We start from the raw sequence: 26,231 nt of genomic DNA, 5'->3' as shown, positions 1-26,231 counted from the left end.
ACACCTCGCCATTGCGGCCAATTGTTATGACAAATGCTGAAGTTTCTCGATGGATCCTACCGAATACGAAGCTTGGTGGGTGGTCTTCAATACTTAACCATCACTCGACCAGCATCTAGCATTTGCAACAAATCTCCTCGTCGAAGATGCAACATCCCACAATGGCCGATCTTCATCAATTAAAACGAGTATTACGATATGTCAAAGGAACTGCTCATCTTGGCTATTATCTTCATTCTAACGGTTTAACAAATCTCTATGGTTTTTCGATGCTGATTGGGCAGGTTGTCCTATTACTCGACGATCTACTACAGGATTTTGCACCTTCTTAGGCTCAAACTTGATTTCATGGTCAGCCAAGAAACAAACTACTGTTTCAAAGTCCTCCACAGAAGCTGAATATCGAGCATTAGCATCTACAACAGCTGAGTTAACTTGGATTGGTTTTGTTCTACGCGATATTGGAATTCCTCTCACCAAACCTACATCATTATTCTGTGATAATAAATCAGCTATTTCCCTCACAGCCAATCCTGTCCTACATGCACGAACAAAGCACATCGAAGTTGATTTCCACTTTGTACGGGAAAAAGTATCATCTGGTTCCATTTCTGTTCAACATGTTCCAAGTCATCTTCAAGTAGCTGACATATTCACTAAGTCTCTTTCTCACTCAGCTCATTTGTCTCTTCGCACCAAATTAGGAATGGGATTCAATCCCCTTCCCAATTTGCGGGGGGATGTTAAGTATAAAGCTCAAATGCAAAAGCAAAAACAGAGGAACAGAGGACCTCCTCCTGAACAAAGAGACCTCCTCCTGAACAAAGAGACCTCCCGAACAAAGATGACTCGGATCGCCGGATGATCACCGAACGAAGATGATCGAGGGCTTAATGACTTGGATCGCCCAGATGATCAATGAACGAAGATGCTTGAGGGCTTAATGACTCGGATTGCCAAAGTCTTAAAGCTTAGTCAAATAGATTCTTTCTGTTAAAAGTAGTTACTATATTCTGTTTTCCTTTTGTAACTAAGTTCGGTTACATATCCCGGTATAAGTACTTTGCTTTGCTTTACATAAGAAGTAAGAAAGGAAGATAGAAATATAGTAAGAGAGAGAAGTCACAAGAATTGAGAAAAGAGGTATCGAGATCATCAACGAATGCAGAAGGAATCTTGATACGTAAGAGAAGAAAGTTTCGGAGAATGAAGAACAGCTCAAATCCGAAACATCAAGCAAGTACGTTTGATCTTAGAAAATAGAACGACAGAAGTTTATTCACATTCTGTCTTTCAATTGTACTGAGATACAATGATATGATCATCATTCGGAAATACAAATTGTCTTCAGAATTGTGCACTTGATCCTGTTTGAAGTTCTTCATCTTTCACATCACTTGATCTTGTTTGAAGTTCTTCATCTTTCTCAGTGGATATGCTCGGTAATCAACAGGCACAGCTCATGACTCTCGTCAGAGAGAGGAAGCTCCTGGAGGATCGTATCAAGATGCAACACAGGCGTTGGAACTCCTTTGTTTTCTCAAAGACCGAATCTCTCAAGTACGGACGAACCCAGAGGGAAAAAGTCGATTTTTATTATTTAGGGATTTGATGTTGGGGATGGGTTTGGGGGTTTTCTGATTAGTTGTGCGAAATCGTTGGACAGATGAACGGACCTTTTAAGGTGCAGGACATGGCGCACTTTCTTGAGTCCACGAAGTTGGATTTCGCTTTAGGGTTGAAGGAAAGGGAGGCTCTTTTGTACAAATTGAAGTTAGGCTGGTCGCTTTCTCTCTCTAATCTCTCTGTGATATAAGTTCATATAATTCCCCCCAATTTCGGATTTTTCTTCTTTTCATTTAATTACATTGGTTCTTTCATAATTTTGGGAACCATAATTGAGCCGATTGAGAGATTTAAGTGGTTAAATTTTAGCTTGTAATCTACAACTTCCTGTGTTGAGAGGAATTAACCTATTAGCTGTGAGATTGGGAAGGGGAAATTCCTCTTGCTTTTAGATAGTCTTCACAATCAAAGAGTATCTGTTAGTGATCCATTATAAGTATTTCCATTGCCTTGTGGAAGTATAGTAAACCCAGTTACGTGCTTCGGGTCTGTATGGTTTTGAGGTATGTCTCTCTTAAGTATCATTGCTAAAACTGTCTTGTCTATACAGAGCAAGCAGATGATGAGTTGGCTGATTCTGGAGGGTGCCCTGGTATTATTCCACAGAAATGCTCTGAACTTGAGGTTAGTGTTTTTGAATGTCAAATTTTTGTTAGTGCTTCTCTGGACATCATTGTGAGTTGCAAATTCTTAATGATTCGCAAGAAAATAACTCTGTGGAAACCAGAAAAACCAGAAAAACGAGGAGAGGGCTCAGAAGTAGTAATAGGAAGTCTGGTAAAGATGCCAAGGAAGTGCAGGAGGCGCGTACACATTTGCTGGAGGAAGAAATGAAAAAATTGAGGCTTGAGTATCATATGGCAATGCACTGCTTGAGAAGGAGTATTGGACCGGATATTTACTCATGCTTCCTTTCTAATGTCGTATCCATCATCCCCCAAGTTCTGAGCTCGGAAACCATCCATTACCATTGCGGGTATATCATTTTAAGCCTTCTTGGTGATGGACGATATTTACCTGTTCAAATTAATCACAGTAAGCTCGATGGTATAATTGGAAAGCATATAAAAATGTTCATAGTATATAATACATGACACAAATGATGGGTGTGGATATTATATCCTATAATGTTTCTTTTGATGTCACAATTAATCTCAATCATTGATTTGTGAAATGATATGAGTCAATCAAGCTAATCATTTCTGGCTCATGTGGGTTTTGGGCTTTACTTTGTCTTTTAGTGAATTTGGGCTTACATACGTCAGTTATGACCAAATATGCATGATTGGGCTTAGTTCCTCTCCTGGCCACTCGGTTTTTGGGGGTTTGCATTTGCTGCAGACCAAGTGGAAAATTAGTTTTCATATTTTAACAATTGCTTGCAGGACCGGCAAAGATCAAATTGATCAATTCGAGTAAAATTCAGGCCTCAAACTTTGATTTTTACCGATCCAACCATTAGTTATCAATCAGGATAAATTATTTTGTGACTCTAGAATATGTTAAAAATGAATATGAACTGCCAACGTAGATAGAATTCACGTTGGACCGATGAAAGAGTAATAAATGTAATGGAAAGAAAGAAAAATAAAAAAGAATTTATTCATGATAGATACAACAGATAAACACATTGTGAATTTGCATTTGCGAAAACCACTTATTGACAAGCTCCATGAAAGTTAACAATAACAACAACGTCCTTCCAATAATTAGCAGCAATTGCACAAGCTTGAGCGATCGTTGTCCGACCATCGAAAAAGAAAAGAAAGCCCACCGAGCGTCTCATGGGCACTTGCGCTTGTTGTCGCGGGTGGTCATGTTGGCATAACACGGACAGACGTCGAGGTTGCCGGAGGTGCCTGGAGGGACGCAGTTGCAACGGGCGCAGCACGTCCCGCAAGCCCTCTGGCAAAGGCGAGGCCTTGATGACAGCTGACACCTGGCAGCACACGCTCCACCACAGTCTATACAACGAAGACGAAGACCTCACGTTACTAGGATGATTATTAAAAATTCACGAGCCAAAAAGAGAAGTGACTCTTTATATATGTATAGTTTTTTACCCATTTTTGGAGGCATCGAATTGTCTCCTGCATTTACAACTCCCTGCGTCTGTCAAGGACACAAAAGGGACGTTTTGGTTAATTAGAATGCACATTAGGTAGTGCTATACAGCAGAGAAGAAAATCAAAGAGAGCAGACTACACAAATAATCGAAAGCAGAAGGAGTTGGTACCATCTGGTCAGCTTCGGCGAGTTGAAGAAGAAGGACTGAGATTAAGACGGAAGCAATTAAAAGCTTGTAGACAGGCATGGTCGAGACCTTTTTGGAATTAGAATTGAATGTCAATGATGTAGTCCTAATGACTTAGGTCGGATGATGTTTGACGCAATGAAGCGGGAAGGTAGAGGGTGGGCTGTATATATAGGCTTATCCTAGCAAGCGAAGTTCGTCTCGCAGACGTCTCATTAGGATGGCCATCTAGGGTTGGTAGTAAGTAGCCCGAGTGAATTATTTGCGGCCGGCTGGACTTTCGAAGAAGCGCGCAAGGTGGTCATCAGCACAGCTCCATGCCTGCGTGGGCTGTTTGGCTTTCTCTTTTGTGTTTTTAATCCTGAGCTGATGGAATGGTGACGTTATGTTCGAAGGGGAGGTTGGTTTGGCACGTAAAAGTTGCATGGTTTTGTACTTTCGATCGATATCGGGCAAAGGAAATGGCATCGGGGCTCCGAGCCTTAGATCAAACCTGCATCAAATGAGAGCAGAGAGCATCATCATCTGCTAGCTGGGAAACTCGGCATGCACAGCTGTTCCGCTTTCGTTTTCCAGCACAAGTCAAACCAGAAAAGCTCCCGAAAGCCACCAATGGATCATATGGGATCGAGCTGAGTGGTTGAATGGATCGATTTTTAATGTGAATGCGACAGGTTTCTTGTACTTTGACTCAAAATAATCTCTCGAGACCCCACCCATCATCACCTTGCAAGTAGGAGAGTCATGCGTCCCTGGATGAGCCAATCAAAACCAAAACAACTTTGTCCAAAAATCTCTTTTTCTTTTTTTCTTTTTTTCATCGAACAACTTATTTGTGTTGAGGAAGTCCAAATTAGGTGGGTAAATACTAAACACACGAAATAATCCATCAATATCATCTGGTGGATAAAAAAAGATCCAAGATATTGATGGGTAGTCCAAACATTAAACACTTAATTTTAAGATATTTAATTCATATTTGTGCATATAATTAGGTGTACCGTGGTCTTTCATGAAAGTTTAAAGCCTTTAGTTTTTAAAGTTGGATGTGCAATTTTTTCACTTGAAAAAAATTAAAGTATTTGATAAAGGCTTGAAATATCTTTTTATCAACGCAAGGATAGCTCCGAAAGGAAAAGGCGAATGATTTTTTTTATGAGTCATTTACAGAATGATTAGAGAAATTCTTTATTAAGTGCTTGTTCCCATCACTTATCATATAAAAATCAATTAATAATGTTTTGTATCGATTTGTCAACCTAACTTAGTACCCTCCCCATGACTTTATCTCACGCAAATGATTGGAGAAGCACAAAGTAAATTACTAACTTATGTAACAAATTATTTATTGGATCTTCAATCATACTTACTTACGTGAATACCCATTTAGAGGTTGTCATATCATTTTCAAAACAACCTTATCATCTTACCATTTCCCCATTTCGCATCAAATATTTTATAAATGCTAGTACTGCACGGCAAATATCCGATATGGGTCACATCAAGTCTCCGATCATGTTTGCATCTCAATGGTCATAATTTTCTTGTGGATATAGTTTAAAGGATTCATGAACTTCCCAATGGAAAAAAAAATCCATAATTTGTTACTGTTGCATAGTATAATTAGGGTGCATTTGGTAATCATTATGTTTCTATAAAATAATTTTTGCTCAGAAATGATTTTTTTTCTAATTATATTTCTTAAACAAGTTTCTAAGCATTGAAAGGTGTTTTGCGAGTGTATAAAATTTCTCTTCTTGAAATAGAAATACATTTAATATGACCCTCAAATTCTTTTGTGATTTAAAATTTCTTTTAATTTTTTGATAGTTTCATTATATTTTTCTTTTCTTTTTTCTCTTCTTTTATTTCTATTTTCCTTTCCTTCTTCTTCTTCTTCCTTTAGCCAATCATTAGCCTTGATCATGGCCGGCAACTTCATCAAAGCATTGTCAGCCCCCAACGATGCTCGACCTAGCCGGAGGCCGGCAACAAGAAGATTAGAAGAATAAGAAGAAGAAATGTTAAATTGTTTTCGAGAATAAAAAAGTAATTTTTTTAAATTTTTTAATTATACTCCAAATCTATTTCCAAAAACAAAAAATCACTAAATAGATTTCTTTTTTTTTTGTTCTGAAAAATAAAATAAAAATGAAATCATGCATTATTCGGTGTGTTACCAAACAGTCTTTAAAGTGCATTCATATGTACATATCACAAAAGTGAGTCGGGTTAAATCCGGGGCACATCATAACATAAGACATATAATATCAAATCCAGCTGGGAGTCACCATTCAAATTATCGAGGTGCTGTCCAGTTGCTCCCAACCTTATCCTTATCAGACTCACCAACTTTAGAGTAGGGTTTCGCAGCAGGAATCCTTGGTCGCTAAGTCAAAGAAAGGGCTTTGAATCTTCTGCTGGATCAATTATTGCCCAGGGCTCAAGCTGGATCGGTCCACCACCGTTCAAAAAAGGGCACTGCCCTCCTTCGTTGTCTTTTCTCGAGGCCCTCGACCGAGTGTTCCCACTACCAAGTTACATTAACTTAATGATATTTTGCAAGTCGTGCCGATTCCGACGTAGGACGGACACGTGACTGAATTGGGCGGTCAAGCGAAGGCCCAACGGAGGTTGAGAACCTTTTAGAGGTTTGAGATAAAGATGGCGAAATTTTTTACGAGAACGTGAAACTTTGACAGCTAATAAAACAACACTCGGCACATCGTTCTAGACATGGGTTTATGGACCGAATTCTCTCGCACTCCAATCTTAGTTCTTGGCATCAGAATACAGAATACATGATATAATTAATTTGTGGGAGTAGTGTTAGGGCATTTGTACTAGTAACCCTAGAATCGCAAATCTAAACCGATTACCTCTTATGCACAAATGAATCAAAAGCTAATATCACTCTCCTAAAGAGGTTAAACTAAACCAGTTATTATTACCAAAGTATTTCCTCTATATTTTGTTCACGAAAGTAGATACCCAAGCTAAATTGGACGTTGTATGATCCAATGTAAAAATGGGATTCATCATACTATTGTTAAGAATAACTATGGAAGAAAGGCTAATTTGGTGTCATCAGCTTACCAAGCACCACAAGGGTTATTCCACAGTCAAGAATAATTCGGCCAGCGACGTATGTTTCTAGGATGTTAAACCTTGGCGATCGGGTGATAGCCACATGCGAAAGTCCATTTACTAAGCTTAGAAATGCAAGCTAGCCTGTACGCCCGGCTGGTGTCTTGAAGCGTCTAAGCATCCCACGAGTGGTTGGTTCTCATCCTCAGGTCATCGAGGCTTGTTCTCCAATCCTCCTCTGCATCCGCAAAATTAGAACTCAACCTCGTGCCAATTCCATACCGCATCGGAGCAAACTTCAAACCACAAATAACACCAAGTATAAACATCAAAGCATTTGAACACCGAATCTTGTCTTCATCTAATCATTTAAAGATTCAGTTCGGTAAACATTGATCAATCTCATAGAATTGCATTTTAAATTAGAAGTTAAAGATTCCGTATTCAAATATTTTCGAGCCATTTATTTTCTACTCTAGTTCAACTTAAATAGATCGACGGGGATTCTTTAAAATCGTACTACTCTTTAACTGTGGTGATCATAACAAACCATAGCGATCAAGTCTTAGAGATCACAAAACCATCGGCCGGGCCAGATGGAGCACACTAGATAAAGTCATCCTCGATTAGCAACATTCGAACATGGTAAAAACCTTAGTCCACATGATTCCAGATTTATGAGGCCTTTCTGATGGCTCCACCAAAGACATCCGACCCGTCATCCTACGCATCAATTCAAGGTACATGCAGGGAATGTCCCCGTTCTCGCCTCCAGATTAGCTCCCTCGCCACATGTTTTAAACGTCGTATCGCATCCCCAAACACATCCTTAGCTTTTCTGCTTTCCCTCTCGCTATATATATGACCACCCTTATCTCTCATTTCCTCACAAAACACCGAGCTTTACTGCAAATATAAGCAGCCATGGCCATCTCCAAGGTCTCGATCACCTCTATCCTCCTTTGCCTCCTCCTCCTCAATCTCGCCGAAGCCACCGATCAGACGGTACGTGCAGATGGTTTGCAACGTTTCGACTCTATTCTCTAGTTGTCTATATTGACTCTGTTTTCGACAGCTTTTGTGATTGACATTCTGCAATGCATGTGTTCCTACTGTTGCAGGAGAGCACAAAGGCCGCCGCGAGCCCTACTTCAGGCAAAATCGGTGAGCATATAATTAACTCATCTCTCTGTGATTTTCCCGCTTTCTTTCATGTCATGCGGAATGAATAATTATCCGTACATGGTAATTATCCGATCAACGCGACTGTGAAAAAGTTCGGACAGGTCTTGTTGGATTGAATTAGTGATTCATGCCCGTGTGGTGCGAACTCTTTGCAGACTGCGATGCGGCCTGCGCCGCCCGGTGCCAGCTGGCGTCGAGGCAGCGGCTCTGCCACAGGGCATGCGGAACATGCTGCGCGCGGTGCAACTGTGTCCCTCCGGGTACTTCCGGCAACCGTGATGTCTGTCCTTGCTACGCCACCATGACCACGCACGGCGGCCGACTTAAGTGCCCATGAGACTAAACCTTTCCTAAATTCCTATACGTACCGTTTGCCTCCCTAGTTCTTGCTATGTGCGTCGTCGTTTCTATTGAGAGAGTTCTGTACAGTGTTTATGAAAATGCATCGCAAATAAGTTGAAGGTTTCAGTAATGAAGTGTTGTATACATGAACATTTTCCCAATATAGTCTTGTAATTTGAAATCCTTATTTTAAATTTTTTTAGTCAATTTCTCTCTCAGTTAGTTGGCTTTCCCAATCAGTTGTATGAAACGGGGAAGGATACATTGCCCTTACCCCAAGCGCTTGGAAGAAATTGCTCGGGCACTCGTCTTGGACAGTGACGCAACATATGCAACAACCCGATAAGACGATAGCAAGTAATTATTAGAGCCCCAAAAGGCTAAAACCATGGGCAACTCCTGGTGGGTCTACAGAATAGCGAAAGGGGTAATATGAATCGTGTCAAAATGAAATTACCCGATAAAAGAAGAAAAGGAAGATAGTGATGGATTGGTTTTCATCCCTACTTGTACTAATAAATCGTTTCTCGTGAGCGTCTCAATATAGAATGATTAAAGTAAGTTTGTTCGTCTCTACTCCATAGTCAATTGTTAAAGATCACAAAGATGTATACATTTACTATGGTACCACTGAATTTTCGGGAAAATTTTTCAAAAATTCTCAATTTATTGTATTTTTGTCAATTAAGTAATAATTTTTTTAATTTTATTGATTGAGTCGAAGTCTTTTCATATCTTGTTAATTGAATTTACCCAACCAATCTTAATCAGAATTTGTTGATGTGGACATGGATTGTTTTATGTGATACGATCAATGCGACATTAATAATTTTTAATAATAATTTAATTTTTTTAGTTTTTTTTCTTTTTCTTTTTTTTTTTTCCTATCTTTCCTCTTCCTTTTGGCCGAGCAAGTTGACCTTGCCTACCACAAGTGAGGCTCAGCTAAGCGAGGGTGAGCCTGAGCAAGGCTACTCTGGCCTAGGCGAGGACGGCCCCACCATACCTAGTGAGAGGAGCCATCCGTGAATCTCGCCTAGTCACGCCTCGTGTATGGAAAATGAGAGTGACTCTCATCTAGGTGAGGCCAGCCAAATCGTGGCAAAGGATGAAGAAAAAAAATAAATTAAAAATTAAAAATTGCCCGCTCAGCATCGAGCATCTATAGAGCACCGCCAACGTCCATATTAGTAATTTTCAGCTAAAATTAATTGTATGGATTCAATTAGTGAAAAATAAAAATATTTTGAATTTAATTATTAAAATTGAAAGGTAAAGTACAATATATTTATAATTTTTTTGAACAATTTTCCCCTTAATCTTTTCTTTTCTTTTTCGGTCGGACCCTGGGCCCTCGTAGGTAGTGGAATATGGTGAATCTACGCAATAGATTGATCTACAAAGCCCATTTGAACTTTGGCCCAAACTCATGTCGGCCCACTATATATACCCCACCTTGTCTCTGGCTTTTGACCGTTGGTGCCACTGCCACTGTAGTTTTGAAACGACGCTTCTCTCTCTCTCTGTGCTCACTGTTCTCTGTTCTCAAAGATCGAAACTTTGGCTCTCTGTCTTCTCTCTTCTATCCTCTCTCTCTCTGCTTCTCCTTCTATGATTTGCAATGCCGACGAGGAAAGACGCTTCTGAAGTCTCTTCGGACCGGCGGAAGTGGCAGAAGGTCTTCAACGCTTTCGTGGAATTGCTCGGGAATCAACAGGCACAGCTCCTGACCCTCGTCAGAGAGAGGAAGCTCCTGGAGGATCGCATCAAGATGCAACACAGGCGTTGGAACTCCGACGTTCGTTTTCTCAAGGACTGAATCTCTCAGGTACGGACGAACCCACAGGGAAAATGTCGATTTTTATTATTTAGGGTTTTGATGTTGGGGGTGGATTTGGGGGTTTTCTGATTAGTGGTGCGAAATCGTTGGACAGACAAACGGAGCTTTGAAGGTGCAAGACATGGTTCACTTTCTTGAGTCCACGAAGTTGGATTTCGCTTTAGGGTCGAAGGAAAGGGAGGCTCTTTTGTACAAATTGAAGTTAGGTTGGTCGCTTTCTCTCTCTAATCTCTCTCTGATATAATTCCCCCCAATTTCGGATTTATCTTCTTTTCATTTAATTACATTGGCTCTTTCATAATTTTGGGAACCACAATTGAGCTGATTGAGAGATTTAAGTGTTTAAATTTTAGTTTGTAATCTAGAACTTCCAGTGTTTAAGAGCAATTAACTTATTAGCTGTGAGATTAGGAAGGGAAATACCTCTTGCTTTTAGATAGTCTTCACAATCAAAGAGTATCCGTTAGTGATCCATTATAAGTATTTCCATTGCCTTGTAGAAGTATAGTAAACCTAGTTATGTGCTTCGGGTCTGAATGGTTTTGAGGTATGTCTTTCTTAAGTATTATTGCTAAAACTATCTTGCCTATACAGAGCAAGCAGATGATGAGTTGGCTGATTTTAGAGGGTGCCCTGATATTATTCCACAGAAATACTCTGAACTTGAGGTTAGTGTTTTTGAATGTCAAATCTTTGTTAGTGCTTTTCTGGACAATATTGTGAGTTGCAAATTCTCAATGATGGAAACCAGAAAAACAAGGAAAGGCAGGAAAATAAGTTGCCAAGAAGGTGCAGGAGGAGGGTACACGTTTGCTGGAGGAAGAAATGAAAAAACCAGTAAAAACAAGGTGCGGATATTATATCTTATAAGTGTTAACTTTCATGGAGCTCGATGGTATGATTTGGGAAGGATATAAAAGCGTCCATAGTATATATAATACATGACACAAATGACAGGCGCGGATATTATATCTTATAAGTGCTTCTTTTGATGCCTCAATTAATCTTAATTATTGATTTGTGAAAACGGTGTGAGTCAATCAAGCTAATCATTTCTGGCGCTTATTTACATTGCGGGTTTTGGGCTTTACTTTGTCTTCTAGTAAATTTGGGCTTACATACATGGTTATGACCATATATGCGTGATTGGGCTTAATTCCTCAAATTGATAAAATTGATACCTGCCGGTCCTGCAAGCAATTGCTAAAATATGAAAACTAATTTTCGACTTGGTCTGCAGCAAATGCAAAACCCCAAAAATCGAGTGGCCAGGAGTTTGAGGCCTGAAAAGTCAAACGGATGAATATCGATCAGGATAAATTATTTGGTGACTCTAGAATATGTTAAAAATGAATATGAACTATCAACATAGATAGAATTCATATTGGACCGACGATAGAGTAATAAATGCATTTATTGATGATAGATACAACAGATAAACACATTGTGAATTTGCATTTGCAAACCAATTATCGACGAGCTCCATGAAAGTTAACAATAACAACAAGGTCCTTCCAATAATTAGCAGCAATTGCACAAGCAATTGCACATGCTTTAAACGTCGTTTCTTATCCCCAAACAGATCCTTAGCTTTTCCGCTCTCCCTCTCGCTACATATATGGCCACCGTTGTCTCTCATTTCCTCACAAAACCGAGTTTTAGTGCAAATATAAGCAGAGAGAGGGAGAAGCTCTAGCTCGATTCTCTTGTCAGCTATGGCCATCTCCAAGGTCTCGATCACCTCTATCCTCCTTTGCCTCCTCCTACTCAATCTCGCCAAAGCCGCCGATCAGACGGTACATGCAGATGGTTTGCGACGTTTCAACTCCATCTTCTAGCTATCTATATTGAATCTGTTTTCGACAGCTTTTGTGATTGACATTCTGCATATGCATGTGTTCCTACTGTCGCAGGAGAGCACAAAGGCCGCCGCGAGCCCTACTTCATGTGTTCCTAATATCCGCTCCCATTCCTAACAACTTCACTTGTCTACTCCTCAATTTCTTGGCGTCAAATCACCTATATCCTATAATAGCTTGTTAAAATTTGATGATCGCTGACAAAACTAACCAAATAAATCGTGTAAGTTCGTCACTATCCAAACTCCCAACAGAAAGAGAGCAATCATGCTGATAGGGCGGCTAAGCCACAGAGTCGATTGAAACATGATTAATGCAAGCGAAGACCACTCCACAGCATCGAACATCATTGACAGAAAGCTCACGATAGACAAAACTATGGCCACACGGATGAAGCTTTGGCAACACGTTATCAAGTCTCAGTTAAAAGACCCAAAGTAGCAAATCCTTGGACTCTATGAGAGAATATGCACAAGAAACTGAGCAGCACAACTATTAATAGGGCATTCTTACTAGATCAACTATACCCAGGTTCCCATGAATCGATCTATCTCTACTGCCAATCGTGAAGACTGGACATGTGAAGCACAGGCAATTAACAGTGGAGATAGAGCTGATTTAATAAACCGGGCTAGAAGGTTTTACTTTTTCAACACACTGAGAGCATCGAGCAAAGCATAACATACACAAGTAGAACAGTGATAATGCCTGAATAAAAACAGGCCATGTACAGACTGTCTAAACTGAAGGAGAACCAGTTATACCACCACACCCAATAAAAAGGTATGTTACCAACACACCACTCTCATGAACCCAAATAGAACAACCCATACATCGTTTCTTCCAAACAAGAGACAACAGCAGATACAAATGAAAGTTCCCAAAGTCCATGGGTTTCCAATTAACCCTAGACTTCATCTCATTTTTCCTCCAGGGAGAGAATGAAAACACAGGAAGGAGAACGCTAAACCTATCAACTTGGTTCACAGACAACCTGAGAAAACTAAATATAGACCTCAACGCCATTTACAACTGCCAAATGATCCTACAGAAACACAACACTGCTCGGACAAAGAGGGGGAGGGGGAGGGAGACTCCTAGTTAGACATGTGCGATGCTGCCATTTCGATGTTAAGGTGCGAATGCGTGCATTATCATGTCTCGTCACACCCACCAAATTGTTCCCCAGATATGACCATGGGAGCTTCGGCTCTGGCTTCTCGAGCTGATGCTGCACCTGGACATTTCCCAAGGACTATGAGCAGACCATTCTTCTGGTGGCCATTGCCTGGCGTTTCGGTTTCAACCACCGGCTGATACTCCCTATACGGGAAGGCCCTACTCTTGAAGCTGCACTCCAACGCTACCTTGCCCTATAAACAAATACAGCATTTTCGAATATAGATCAATACACAACCATATACGGTTCAATGGTTGAAGACAAAAATTAACAAAAACAAAATCTAGTTAAACAGGTTCTTCGAATGCAAGAAGCCATATCGACTTCTCTGGGGATAATTAAGCCCTCTGTTAATTTTTGGGACGAATCCTTTATTTCAAGGATAATAAGACAACTATCACAATATGCATAACAAATACCAACATCGTTTAAAATAGTGCCCCAAGCAGAAAAGGTAATAACAACAGATAATTACTCGTGACCATCCGTTCAAGCTCAGGACAAGAGCAACACAATAAATGAAAGCAGATGCGGTCCATGAAAGCTTCACCCGAATCTTGGTGGGGCTGATTTCGCACACTTTCTTGCTCCTGAAGTTCAAATTCTTGATTGGGAGACACTCCCACCTGAAGTTGTGATAAGCCCGGTACATCCTTGACGCTCCTGGTCGGGTTCGTGAGGTTCACGAACGCATAACCCTTGTTGGCCTTGTTCTGATCATCAAAGTCAACATCTATCAAAGGAGGGTCAAATGATGAATCAAACAGTGAACACAAGCAAAGCAAACGATAACCAACAATCCGTATCGCGAAGTACTAAAAAACAAACAGCAAAATTAGTGACCGAGATCGAGCTCATTACTTGAAGTCTACTGGGACGTAGACGAAGTCATACTCAGATTGTTCCTCCTTCGAATCAGCCATGGCATTTGCTTCATCCAATGCTTGTCGAGAATGTACGGCAAATCTTTCCTCCTAAATCAAACATAAAACAACAACAAAAGCATGATCAGAACAAGCAAAAACACTAATAAATAACGGAATTTGGTGGTGTTGGGAATAACCGATTCCCTAAAACGGATTCGACACTAAATTGAACCCCTAAAACGAATGCGGAAGACGAGCCTAAGAACAAACATGTATAACCGACCAAAGACACACCACGGAATCAAGCGTATATTATTGTCTACAGATTAAACACCAACCTTGATTTGAGAAAGAAAAACTGATCATGTCTATCCGATGATGTACTATTGCCTTGAAGGGGAGAAAAATCCATCTCTTTTGGGATAGTGTTCTCTTAGGCTTTTAGGAGGGAGAGAGAGGGAGGAAAAACACACGTATGTTGAAAATGTACATTCCTCTCTTTTCTTTTCTCTCTTAAATACGTCTCGTAACTCTTCAATGTAATCCAAGAGACGTAACTCTTCAACGTAATACGTTCCCCAAAGTCATAACCCCTCAACGTAACACATCTTCATATCATCTTGCGGGTCGGGCTTTTAAGCCCAATATGGGCGGACGGGCCCTCTAAGGCCCATCAACATAAATAAATAAAACCATAAGGTGGTTTATTGTTTTACACGAGGCATATAAGTCCACTACATGTAGAGCAACAAATGCTCAACTAAATCGCCCAAGTTCGGGCATGAAACTTCAAAGTTAAACCGACAGTAACAACCTTTCATTCCCCGCCTCTACGTTTCAAGATAAATAGCCACAAGACAAGGGAAATTTCAAAGGTGAGAAAATCAGAAGAGAAAGGTACTAAAGCTTGTTCGGAGAGCAAGAACACAAGCAAATGCACTTGAACTTATTAGGGATGATCCAAATCATACTATCGTGCTTCCGTTGAGTACGACTTTCGGATCATCGCAAACAACATCATCGTTCATCGCATTCTCCGCAGCAACCCAGCCTTAGCAAGCACAGCTTCACCATAACCATGTTTGTTCACGTCACGGCTTCTGAACCCATTTTCTCCCCCCACCGGAGGACTTGATCACATTTCTATGCCTCTATCTCTCTTTCATCGACCGGAGAGGCACGAAACTCCTCACACCGCCTCTCTTCCTCTCTTTACAGAAGGGCGTTCTTGGAACCTCCATTTTTCCGAGCTTCTTCCCAAGATCACCATCGAAGACCGGGTGGGGCCCTTGTGGGGTCCAATGTCCACTGTGTCTGATGGGTCGAGGGAGAAACGTCACATGGTATTGAGGGTTCAGATAATAGTGAACAGGCGAAGGACACCCTCAGCTCGAGAACACCAGGTGCGGAGGCCGAATCTGATGAAGTCGAAGCTTCTGGGGAGCGAAGTGAGGTGACGTGTAAGGCTCGGCCTGCCAATTTAAATGGGGCTTATCTTCTCCTTCCGACATTTTGGAGAGAAGAGAAGAAGCCTCGCTGGGTTTCTGGCACATGCTGTAAACACGGTAACAATATTCTGGTTTCTTTTCCAAATAGCTCTGCTCCATCGCCCAAGGGGCTAGTTGTAATTAATTAAACTAAACTCGATTAATTCGCCAACGTATAATTAATTAAAAATTAATCGACGTTAACTAAAATAATTACGATTAATTAAATAAACAACAATTAAATAAAAATTATGATTAATTAAATTATATTCAATTAATTAATCTAACCATGATTAATTAATATAATGGTAATTACTTAAAATAATCGCACTTAAATTTATTCTAAACCATCCTTAATCACAATTAAAGCTAAACTAAAATTAATAAATAATAATCGATATTAATATTAAACTAATCTACCCCATAAATATAATTAACACCCTAATTCATGATTAGGAGGTTAACTTTTTTGGACGGTGACGCAATGGCGTCAAAAACGTGACGTTCGCGGCTCAAACAGAGGCACAACAGCGGCGGAGGTTCGGCGGTGATTGGTGGTGTCGGCCAACAGAGGTGCAATATAAAATTAGAATACGAAAAAATATATTGACTTTTCAATTGAAATTTATGTGTGGATCTTAGCCGAGACCCAAGAGTCCTAGGCCATCTTTGACTGGGCTCAGAGACGATAATTTACATCTTTTAAATATGTTTTATTTTATTGTTGTTAGGCAGAGATGGCACTAGCGAATGGAATGCATCACATGTGGACTCATGTAATTGACTGGTGAGTTATTTAGTAATGTCCTCATTATTTTAGATTTTTCATAGTTGTCGACTCAAGCATTCCGAGAATTAAAAAACATTTTTCTAGACTACCGAGTAGGCAGTGTGTCATTGTAGTTTGCATAGAAATCAGTTCCTAGGAAAGGGATAACTTTTGAGCTTTATTCATGATACTGGATGAACATATAACTCAATGAGGTTATGCAGCTCGCGGAGCTCATGCACCTCAAGCTACTTATCCAACTCATGCGGCTCAAGTAGCTAATGTAGCTGATGCAACTCAAATAGCTGTTGTAGGTGATGCTGCTCAAGTAACTGATGTAGGGCTGATGAAGACCGAGCATTGTGGGTCTTCAATAATATCAACTTCGAGGTGATTTTGAACTAGCTGTTCATATTATCTTCAGCAATTTTATTAAATTACCTGGATAGCAGGCCTTGGGTAATGTTGTCGGACAACAACTTGGAGAGCATGCTCGGTAGGAACAGAACGAGGAACATTTGGCCCATTAGGAGTAGAACAACTAATCCACGCATTCCGCGGTCTTCCAGCATGACTAGGCATCGTCCCAACCCATTTGGCACAATATCGTCTATAACCCCCACCTAGACGGCATTCCATAAAGAAGTATCAGTCCGGCTTCAATAGCAACTCGGCATCAAAATTCCCGTCACGCATCTGACAAAAATCAGACTCATGTTAGTTGACAAGTTCGATTAAATAACCACCTAAGCACATTAACAATTAAGCTGATTCTTATTGTTATTAATTAGCAAAAAACAAAAGAGTTTGTTTTCAAGTAATCAACTTTGGCAATTTTTAAACTTAAAAATCCCGGTAAAATATTCGTACGTAGTCACACATTTGAAATCAATCCATCAAACTTTACATGCTTCTATTTTAAAATCCCATTATTTTATTTAGCACGTAAAATTTGGCGTGCAAACCCGACACCTCATATTTTGTTATTTTCTTGCTTATAAAATCTCATTTGAAAATAGTAAATAAAAATCTATAATTGAGCAATCACTAGCATAGCATCACACGCGCAAATAGCTGGAATTACGCACAATCTCATCAAGAGAAATGAGTATAAAATTCTACTTAACGGCTAATTAATCATTAATTAAGCTAATATCAATTAATTATGCTAATTAAGATTAATTAATCTAATTGAAATTAATTAAACTAAACTCGATTAATTCACCAACGTATAATTAAATGAAAATTAATGGATGTTAACTAAAATAATTACGATAAATTGAATAAACAACAATTGAATAAATAAATTACAAATAAATAAACCTCATTTGAAAATAGTAAATAAAAATCTATAATTAGGCAATCACTAGCATAGCATCACACGTACAAATAGACGGAATTATGCACAATCTCATCTAGAAAAATGAGTATAAATTCTACTTAACAGCTAATTCATCATTAATTAAGCTAATCGCAATTAATTATGCTAATTAAGATTTATTAATCTAATTGCAATTAATTTAAATAAACTCAATCAATTTGCCAACATATAATTAAATGATAACTAATCGACGTTAACTAAAATAATTACAATTAATTAAATAAACAACGATTAAATAAATAAATTACGATTAATTAAAGTATACTCAATTAATTAATTTAACCACGATTAATTAATATAATCGCAATTACTTAAAATAATCGCACTTAAATTTAATCTAAACCATCATTAATCGCAATTAAGGCTAAACTAAAATTAACAAAATACGAACTATTAGTAATAATAAACTAATCAACCCCTAAATGTAATTTAAACCCTAATTCATCATTAGGAGGTTCGCTCACGAGTTTTTCGATGGCGGCAATGGTGTCGAAAACATGATGTTCACGGCTCGAACTGAAACACGACGGCAGCGGCGGTTCGGCAGTGACTGGAGGTGCCGGCCAATGGAGGTGCAGTATAGAAGTAAAATACGAAAAAAGATTTTGACTTTTTGACTGAAATTTATGTGTGGATCTTGGCCGAGGCCCAATAGTCCTAGGCCACCTTCGAACTAGGCTCAGCGGCACAAATTTATATTTTTTAAGTACGTTTTATTTTACTGTAGTTAGATGGAGATGGTGCTAGTAAATCAAAGGCATCGGGTGTGGGCTCACCTAATTGACTAGTAAGTTCTTTAGCAATGTCCTCATTGTTTTAGATTTTTCAGAGTTGTCAACTCAACCATTTTGAAGATCAAAAAGTATTTTTCCGGACTCCCGAATATGCCATGTGGAATTGTAGTTTGCATAGAAATCAGTGCCTAGGAAAGGGATGACTTTCGAGCTTTACTCGGGATAGTGGATCAACATGTAGCTCAATGAGATTATGCAGCTCATGGAGCTCATGTAGCTGATGTAACAGCTGTAGAAGCTGTTGGTGAAGCTACTGTAGTAGCTGTTGATGAACCAGCTCATGTAGCTGCTGTACCTGGAGGTGTTGATGAACTAGCTCATGTAGCTATTATAACAGTGTAGTAGTTGTTAATGAATCTGCTGTAGTAACTGTTGTTGAAGCTGATGTAGCTATTGATGAAGCTAATGAAAATCTAGCATTGTGGGTTTTCAAGAATATCAACTTCGACAGTGATTTTGAACTAGCTGTTGATATCATTTTCAGCAATTTTATTAAATTACCTAGATAGCAAGGCTTGGATAATATTGTCGAATAACAACTTGAGGAGCACGCTCCAATAGGAGCAGACCAAGGAACATTCGGCCCACTAGGAGCAGAACAACTAGCTCACGCATTCGGCGATCTTCCGGCATGACTAGGCATTGTCCCGACCCATTTAGCATGATATCGTCTATAACCCCCCACCTAGACGGCATTCCATAAAGAAATATCGGTTCGGCTTCAACCGCGACTCGACATTCAAATCCCCGTCGGGCATCCGATAAAAACTAGGCATCACTCCCGTTAGTTCACGGCTTCAATTAAATGACCACTTAAGCACATCAACAATTAAGCCGACTCTGATTACCATTAATTAGCCAAGCACGAAAGAGTTCATTTTCAAATAATTAACTTTGGCGATTTTGAAACTTAAAAATCCCGGTAAAATATTCGTATGTAGTCACACATTTGAAATCAACCCATCAAACTTTACACGCTTCTATTTTAAAACCCCATTATTTTATGTAGCACGTAAAATTCAGCATGCAAACTCGACACCTCATATTTTGCTATTTTCTTGCTCATAAAACCTCATTTGAAAATAATAAATAAAAATCTATAATTGAGCAATCACTAGCATAGTATCACACGCACAAATAGCTGGAATTACGCACAATCTCATCCAGAGAAACGAATATAAAATTCTACTTAACGGCTAATTAATCATTAATTAAGCTAATAGCAATTAATTATGCTAATTAAGATTTATTAATCTAATTGTAATTAATTAAACTAAACTCGATTAATTCGTCAACGTATAATTAAATGAAAATTAATCGACGTTAACTAAAATAATTACAATTAATTAAATAAACAACGATTAAATAAATAAATTACGATTAATTAAACTATACTTAATTAATTAATTTAACCACGATTAATTAATATAATCGTAATTACTTAAAATAATCACACTTAAATTTAATCTAAACCATCCTTAATCGCAATTAAGGCTAAACTAAAATTAACAAATACGAACCGTTAGTAATATTAAACTAATCAACCCCTAAATGTAATTTACACCCTAATTCACCATTAGGAGGTTCACTCACGGGTTTCTCGATGGCGGCACAATGGTATCGAAAACATGACGTTCGCGGCTCGAACAGAGGCACGACGACAGCGGTGATTCGGCGGTGATTGGAGGTGTCAACCAATGGAGGTGCAGTATAGAAGTAAAATACGAAAAAAGATATTGACTTTTCAACTGAAATTTATGTGTGGATTTTGGCCAAGGCCCAATAGTCTTAGGCCACCTTCAGACTAGGCTCAACGGCGCTGGTGAATGGAAGGCATTGGTGATGTCGGCCGACGGAGGTGCAGTATAAAATCAGAATACGAAAAAAGATATTGACTTTTCAATTGAAATTTATGTGTGGATCTTAGCCGAGGACCAAGAGTCCTAGGCCACCTTCAAACTGGGCTCAGCGGCGATAATTTCCATCTTTTCTATTGAAAGAGTTTTGTACAATGTTTATTTGCGATGCATTTTCATAAACACTGTACAAAACTCTTTCAATAGAAAAAGGACGCACATAGTAAGAACCCAGGGAGGCAAACGGTATGTATAGGGATTTAGGAAAGGTTTAGTCTCACAAGCACTTAAGTCGACCGCCATGTGTGGTCATGGTGGCGTAGCAGGGACAGACATTGCGGTTGCCGAAAGTGCTTCTAAAACATAAAAGTGATCAAAAAATAGATTTAGAATAGAAATGAAAAGTAAAAAAATATATAATTTTTTGTTCCCAAAAACAAAAGGAGAAATAAAATTATTTTAGAAAAATAAGCTTAACATAACCTAATGTTCATCTTACACAAACAACACAAAGTTTGCTCTCCCGACCTAATCCTGAAGAACAACTATTGGGCATTTTTCATTGCGTTTGCACTTTTTTTTGTCTCTAACCACTGCTAATTGAGTGGCATTTTCGTCATTGTAGTGATCGTTTGCCGTTCTTGATGCATCACTTGTCACTTTAGGCGCTACATGTAGGCTCGATTCTAACATGACTTCACATTATTGGTTCTGCCTTGCTATTAGAATGTGGTTGGGCTTTCGGACTCAGGTTGATTAAAAATGCATATCTGCTCATTCATTCCCTAATTAGAGGGACATAGTTGCACCGCGCGTAACATGTTCCGCATGCCCTGTGGCAAAGCCGCTGCCTCGACACCACTTGGCACCAAGCGGCGCAATCTACAAAGAGTTCATAACACACGAGCATGTAGAGTGAATAGGTTATGCATTTGGAATTGTAATTGGGAATTCCATATCATACATTGCATTTGAAATAGGAATGTCCAAATGGCTTGCGCAAGGTGTGAAAATGTTGGAGAAAAAAGCAATCAAGTGGATGGAGAAGCCAAAACGAAAGGCCATCAAATTTCAAGACAATAAAATTGTTTGAGGAGTTGTCACGTTAAACATTAATATTAATTTTTTTGTTTAAAAAAGAATTATACTTTCATCCCTTACGATTTGAATCTTTGACTCAACTTGCGCTAATTAAGATTAATTAATTTTGTTTAAAAAAATTAATGAAGTGTTGTATACATGAACATTTTCCCAATATAGTCTTGTAATTTGAAATCTTTTTTTTAAGTTGTCTTGGATATTTAGTCAATTTCTCTCTCAGTTAGTTGGCTTTCCCAATCAGGCGTCTGAAACGGGGAAGGATACATTGCCCTTACCCCCAAGCACTTGGAAGAAATTGCTCGGGCACTCCTCGTCGACAATGACAACATATGCAACAACCGGATAAGACGATGGTGAGAAGTAATTATTAGTGCCCAAAAGGCTCAAACCACGGGCAACTCCTGGTGGGTTTATAGAATAGCGAAAGGGGTAAAATGAATTGTGTCGAAATGACATTACCTGATAAAAGAAGAAAAGGAAGATAGTGATGGATTGGTTTTCGTCCCTACTTGAACTAATAAATCCTTTCTTGTGAGCGTCTCAATATAGAATGATTAAAGTAAGTTTGTTCGTCTTTATCTTTACTCCATAGTCAATTGTTAAAGATCAAAAGATGTGTACAGTCACGATGGTACCACTTAATCTTCGGGAAAGTTGTTCAAAAATTCTAAATTTGTTGTATTTTTGTCAATTTAGTAATAATTTTTTATTTTATTCATTAAATCCTAAATCTTTTCATATTTTGCCAATCAAGTTTACCCGAACAATCTTGATAAGAATTCGTTGATGTGGATATAGAGGGTTCTATGTAGTATGATTAATGTTGATATTGATAATTTGTAATAATAGTTTAATTTTTGTTTTGCATTTTTTTTTAGTTTTTCTTTCTTTTTCTTTTTTTTTTCCTCCCTTTTCTCTTCCTTTTGGTCAAGCAAGTTGGCACAGGTGAGGCCCAGCTAAGCGATGGTGAGCTCAAGCGAGGCTGCTCTGGCCTAGGCAAGAACCGGCCTTGCCATATCTAGTGAGAGGAGCCATCAGCGAATCTCACCTAGTCACGCCGGCAAATGAGAGTGACTCTCATCTAGGTGAGGCCAGCCAAATCACGGAAAAAGGATGAAGAAAGAAAAAAAAATTCAAAAAAAGTATTAAAAATTGCCTGCTCAAAGCATCGGGCATCTATAGAGCATCACCAGCATCCACATTTGTAATTTTCACTTAAAATTAACTGTATAGATTCAATTAGTAAAAAGTAAAAATATTTTGAATTTAATTAGTAAAATTGAAAGGTAAAGTACAGTATGTTCAGAATCTTTTTGAACAATTTTCCCCTTAATCTTCTTCTTCTTTTTTCGGTCGGACCCTGGGCCCTCGTAGGTAGTGGAATATGGTGAATCTACGCAATAGATTGATCTACAAAGCCCATTTGAACTTTGGCCCAAACTCATGTCGGCCCACTATATATACCCCCTTGTCTCTGGCTTTTGACCGTTGGTGCCACTGCCACTGTAGTTTTGAAACGACGCTTCTCTCTCTCTCTGCTCACTGTTCTCTGTTCTCAAAGATCGAAACTTTGGCTCTCTGTCTTCTGTCTTCTCTCCTCTCTCTCTCTGCTTCTCCTTCTATGATTTGCAATGCCGACGAGGAAAGACGCTTCTGAAGTCTCTTCGGACCGGCGGAAGTGGCAGAAGGTCTTCAACGCTTTCGTGGAATTGCTCGGGAATCAACAGGCACAGCTCCTGACCCTCGTCAGAGAGAGGAAGCTCCTGGAGGATCGCATCAAGATGCAAAACAGGCGTTGGAACTCCGACGTTCGTTTTCTCAAGGACCGAATCTCTCAGGTACGGACGAACCCAGAGGGAAAATTCGATTCTTTGATTTTAGGGTTTTGATGTTGGGGGTGGATTTGGGGGGATTTTCTGATGAGTCCTGCGAAATCGCTGCGCAGATGAGGGGGACTCTGAAGCTGCAGGACATGGCCCACTTTCTTGAGTCCACTAAGTTGGATTTCGCCTTAGGCTTGAAGGAAAGGGAGGCTCTTTTGTACAAATTGAAGTTAGGTTGGTCGCTCTCTCTCTCTCTAATCTCTCTCTGATATGAGTTCATACAATTCCCCCCAATTTCGGATTTTTCTTCTTTTCACTTAATTATATTGTTTCTTGCATAATTTTGGGAACCATACTTGAGTCGATTAAGAGGCTTATGTGTTTAAATTTTAGGTTGTAACCTAGAATTTCCTGTATTTAAGAGCAATTAACTTACTAGCTATGAGATTGGGAAGGAGAGACACCTCTTGTTTCTACATTGTCTTCACAATCAAAGATTATGTGGTAGGAATCCATTATAAGTATTGCCATCACCTTGCAGAAGTTTAGTAAACCTAGTTATGTGCTTCGGGTCTGAATGATATTTTTAGGTATGTTTCTCTTAATTGCTCTCACTAAAACTGTCTTGTCTATACAGAACAAGCGGATGATGAGTTGGCTGATTTTAGAGGGTGCCTTGATAGTATTCCACATAAGTGCCCTGAACTTGAGGTTAGCGTTTCTTTATGTCAAATTTTTTGTTAGTGCTTTTCTGGACATTGTTGTGAGTCGCAAATTCTCAATGATTCGCAGGAGAGTGCTCAATTAAATAACTCTGCAGAAACCAGAAACACAAGGAGAGGACTCAGAAGTAGTGATAGGAGGTCTGGTAAAGATGCCAAGGAAGCGCAAGAGGAGCGTACTCATTTTCTGGAGGAAGAAATAAAAAAGTTGAGGCTTGAGTATGATAAGCTCATTTCGGAAAAGAATTCCGAAGCATCTGCATTATTGATGGAGAAGAAGTTTGTATGGCATCAGTATAACATATTGGAAAATGACTTGAATGATAGATTAAAGAGCAAAGGGGCTGAACTCGAACTTGCAAATCAGAAAATATCCAAACTCCTTACCAGCATGGAGAAGCTTGAAATGATGAACGGTGAGAAGGATGATACTATTGCTGAGTTAAAGAGTAAAATAGATGAAATGGAAGCCATTTTGGGCAAACAAAACGAGGAAATAGGCAGGCTTGCCCAAGAATCTGAAGTCCTGAAGAAGAACATGGTCACACCTGTCTTGAGTCGTTGCACGTCAAGAAATAGAACCTCCAAAACGGAGGGAAAAGATAGCGTTGCTCATAAACGCTCTGTGGTTTTGAAGAAAGAAACAGGGCATCCCCAAGTCCCCGATTCTCTAAAAGATTCCGAAAAGGTAAACTTCACACTTTGTGACGTTGCATGAAGTTGGTCTTATTTGAAAGAATTTTAATTTATATCTATGCTTCTTGTGGTATGCGTCCCATTTCGTGGTTCTTGTCCTCTTTAAGTTGATGATAGGTATAGGAAACTTAAAAATTTTAGTCGTAAGAAATAGGGATAAGAGGAGAAAACAGTGGAAGAGTAGCGACGCCATAGATTTATCACTTTGTGAGAAGCAGTCAGCGAGCACTGATGCCATTCATGGTGTTTGGTTCATCAATCAGTGGCATGAGATGAAGCATGTGCTCGTTGCCATTCATGGTGTTTGGTTCATCAATCAGTGGCATGAGATGAAGCATTCTGAGGGTGCAAATCATTAATTTCACTCCTTGTTCGTGCTTACAGTAACATGATCAGATATAGGGTATTAACATGTCATCAGATGCTAAGCATCACCTCCCGCAAAGTGTAAAAATGCAGTTGCAAAGTATAGGTACTCTACTCTTCCTGTGTCACTCGACTAACTTAGGTCTTCTTACAACCTGTCCAAAGAGTAAAGTTATTGGAATTGAGAATGTTGCTCATATTTTCCTGTTATATAATGTTAATGAAACCGAACTAGAAAGTTTTGCCAGTTATCAAGGGCTTGCATTTTTTGAGCTGATTTTAATGTGTGTGGATTTTGTTTCTTCATGTCTGAATTTGCACTTGTTTTGATGCCAACAGGGAACCGGAAGGTCGAAAAGGAAGGCCGTTGCTATTGAAACTCCCAAGCTATTCTCCTCCTCATTTAAAGTACCCAAATTGAAGGCCTCAGCCATGAGATGACGCACGACGCATTTCCTTACTCTTAGGTAGGTTGAACTGTAGACGTTATCGTTTGTACCTTATTTGTCTAACACCGTTGCAGGTTCTGGCTGCAGTGTATTTTATCACCGTTTTCTGGAAGTCAATTCGATTGACCCTTTACAGGTTTAGTGAAGCATTGTGTCCTTCCGAGTGAATATGCTTTGTATATGAGTCTTCATGTTGAGTTCTCAGGCAACTCTGGACGACATGAAAGAAGACAGTCAATTCTTTTTGTCCTTTTCTTGTAAATGTGTGCGTTTGCTCGCCAACGTGTCTAAAGAATAGATGCTCTGTAATCTTCGCGATGAAGATATCCATGATTGTAATGCAAGAGTTCCCTATTGCTTTTTTACCTCCCACGATAGCTCCTTTTGAAAGGCAATCCTATGAGCTCTTTATAATATATCTCTGCTTAATGTGAACGGTACTATCAGAGTTGTTAATGATTTCCGAACATGTCTTGAAAAAGCAGTCACCCTGATCGAAACAAGTTGAAGAGGTTATAGTAACGTACTTTCTCCTTTATCAGAGTCGC

The 26,231-nt window shown here is 39.2% G+C and overlaps 3 protein-coding genes and 1 long non-coding RNA gene across 5 annotated transcripts; 3 read left to right on the top strand and 1 right to left on the bottom strand.

Moving 5' to 3' along the window:
- Window positions 1-1,562: 1,562 nt before the first annotated feature.
- LOC104448130 lies at window positions 1,563-26,055 on the top strand. Of its 2 annotated transcripts, XM_010061903.3 has the most exons (5): window positions 23,127-23,465; window positions 23,573-23,684; window positions 24,088-24,161; window positions 24,243-24,860; window positions 25,574-26,055. In XM_010061903.3, the coding sequence occupies exons 1-5, from the start codon at window positions 23,259-23,261 to the stop codon at window positions 25,673-25,675; spliced, it is 1,113 nt and encodes a 370-aa protein (XP_010060205.1). In that variant the 5' UTR covers window positions 23,127-23,258; the 3' UTR covers window positions 25,676-26,055. The 2 variants fall into 2 exon arrangements, with proteins under 2 accessions (XP_018731975.1, XP_010060205.1); XM_018876430.2 differs by lacking the exons at window positions 23,127-23,465; window positions 23,573-23,684 and adding an exon at window positions 1,563-1,778.
- On the bottom strand, window positions 3,201-4,167 carry LOC120294853 (snakin-2-like). The gene is made up of 3 exons (XM_039315632.1): window positions 3,863-4,167; window positions 3,690-3,738; window positions 3,201-3,590 (listed from the first exon to the last, which is right to left on the bottom strand). Exons 1-3 carry the CDS (start codon window positions 3,938-3,940, stop codon window positions 3,409-3,411), a joined length of 309 nt encoding a protein of 102 aa, XP_039171566.1. The 5' UTR covers window positions 3,941-4,167; the 3' UTR covers window positions 3,201-3,408.
- Window positions 7,812-8,685, top strand: LOC104448128 (snakin-2). The gene is made up of 3 exons (XM_010061902.3): window positions 7,812-7,972; window positions 8,089-8,131; window positions 8,308-8,685. The coding sequence occupies exons 1-3, from the start codon at window positions 7,892-7,894 to the stop codon at window positions 8,487-8,489; spliced, it is 306 nt and encodes a 101-aa protein (XP_010060204.2). The 5' UTR covers window positions 7,812-7,891; the 3' UTR covers window positions 8,490-8,685.
- Window positions 9,980-11,003, top strand: LOC120294858. Its single transcript, XR_005552204.1, has 3 exons — window positions 9,980-10,322; window positions 10,429-10,540; window positions 10,929-11,003. It is a non-coding gene; the product is annotated as an uncharacterized LOC120294858 (long non-coding RNA).
- Window positions 26,056-26,231: the final 176 nt, after the last annotated feature.

Source organism: Eucalyptus grandis, chromosome 6, assembly GCF_016545825.1.
Source record: "Eucalyptus grandis isolate ANBG69807.140 chromosome 6, ASM1654582v1, whole genome shotgun sequence".
In the NCBI taxonomy this organism is placed as follows: Eukaryota; Viridiplantae; Streptophyta; class Magnoliopsida; order Myrtales; family Myrtaceae; genus Eucalyptus; species Eucalyptus grandis.
The sequence above is the reverse complement of the archived record's forward strand: the minus strand, read 5'-3'. Positions and strand labels throughout refer to the sequence as shown.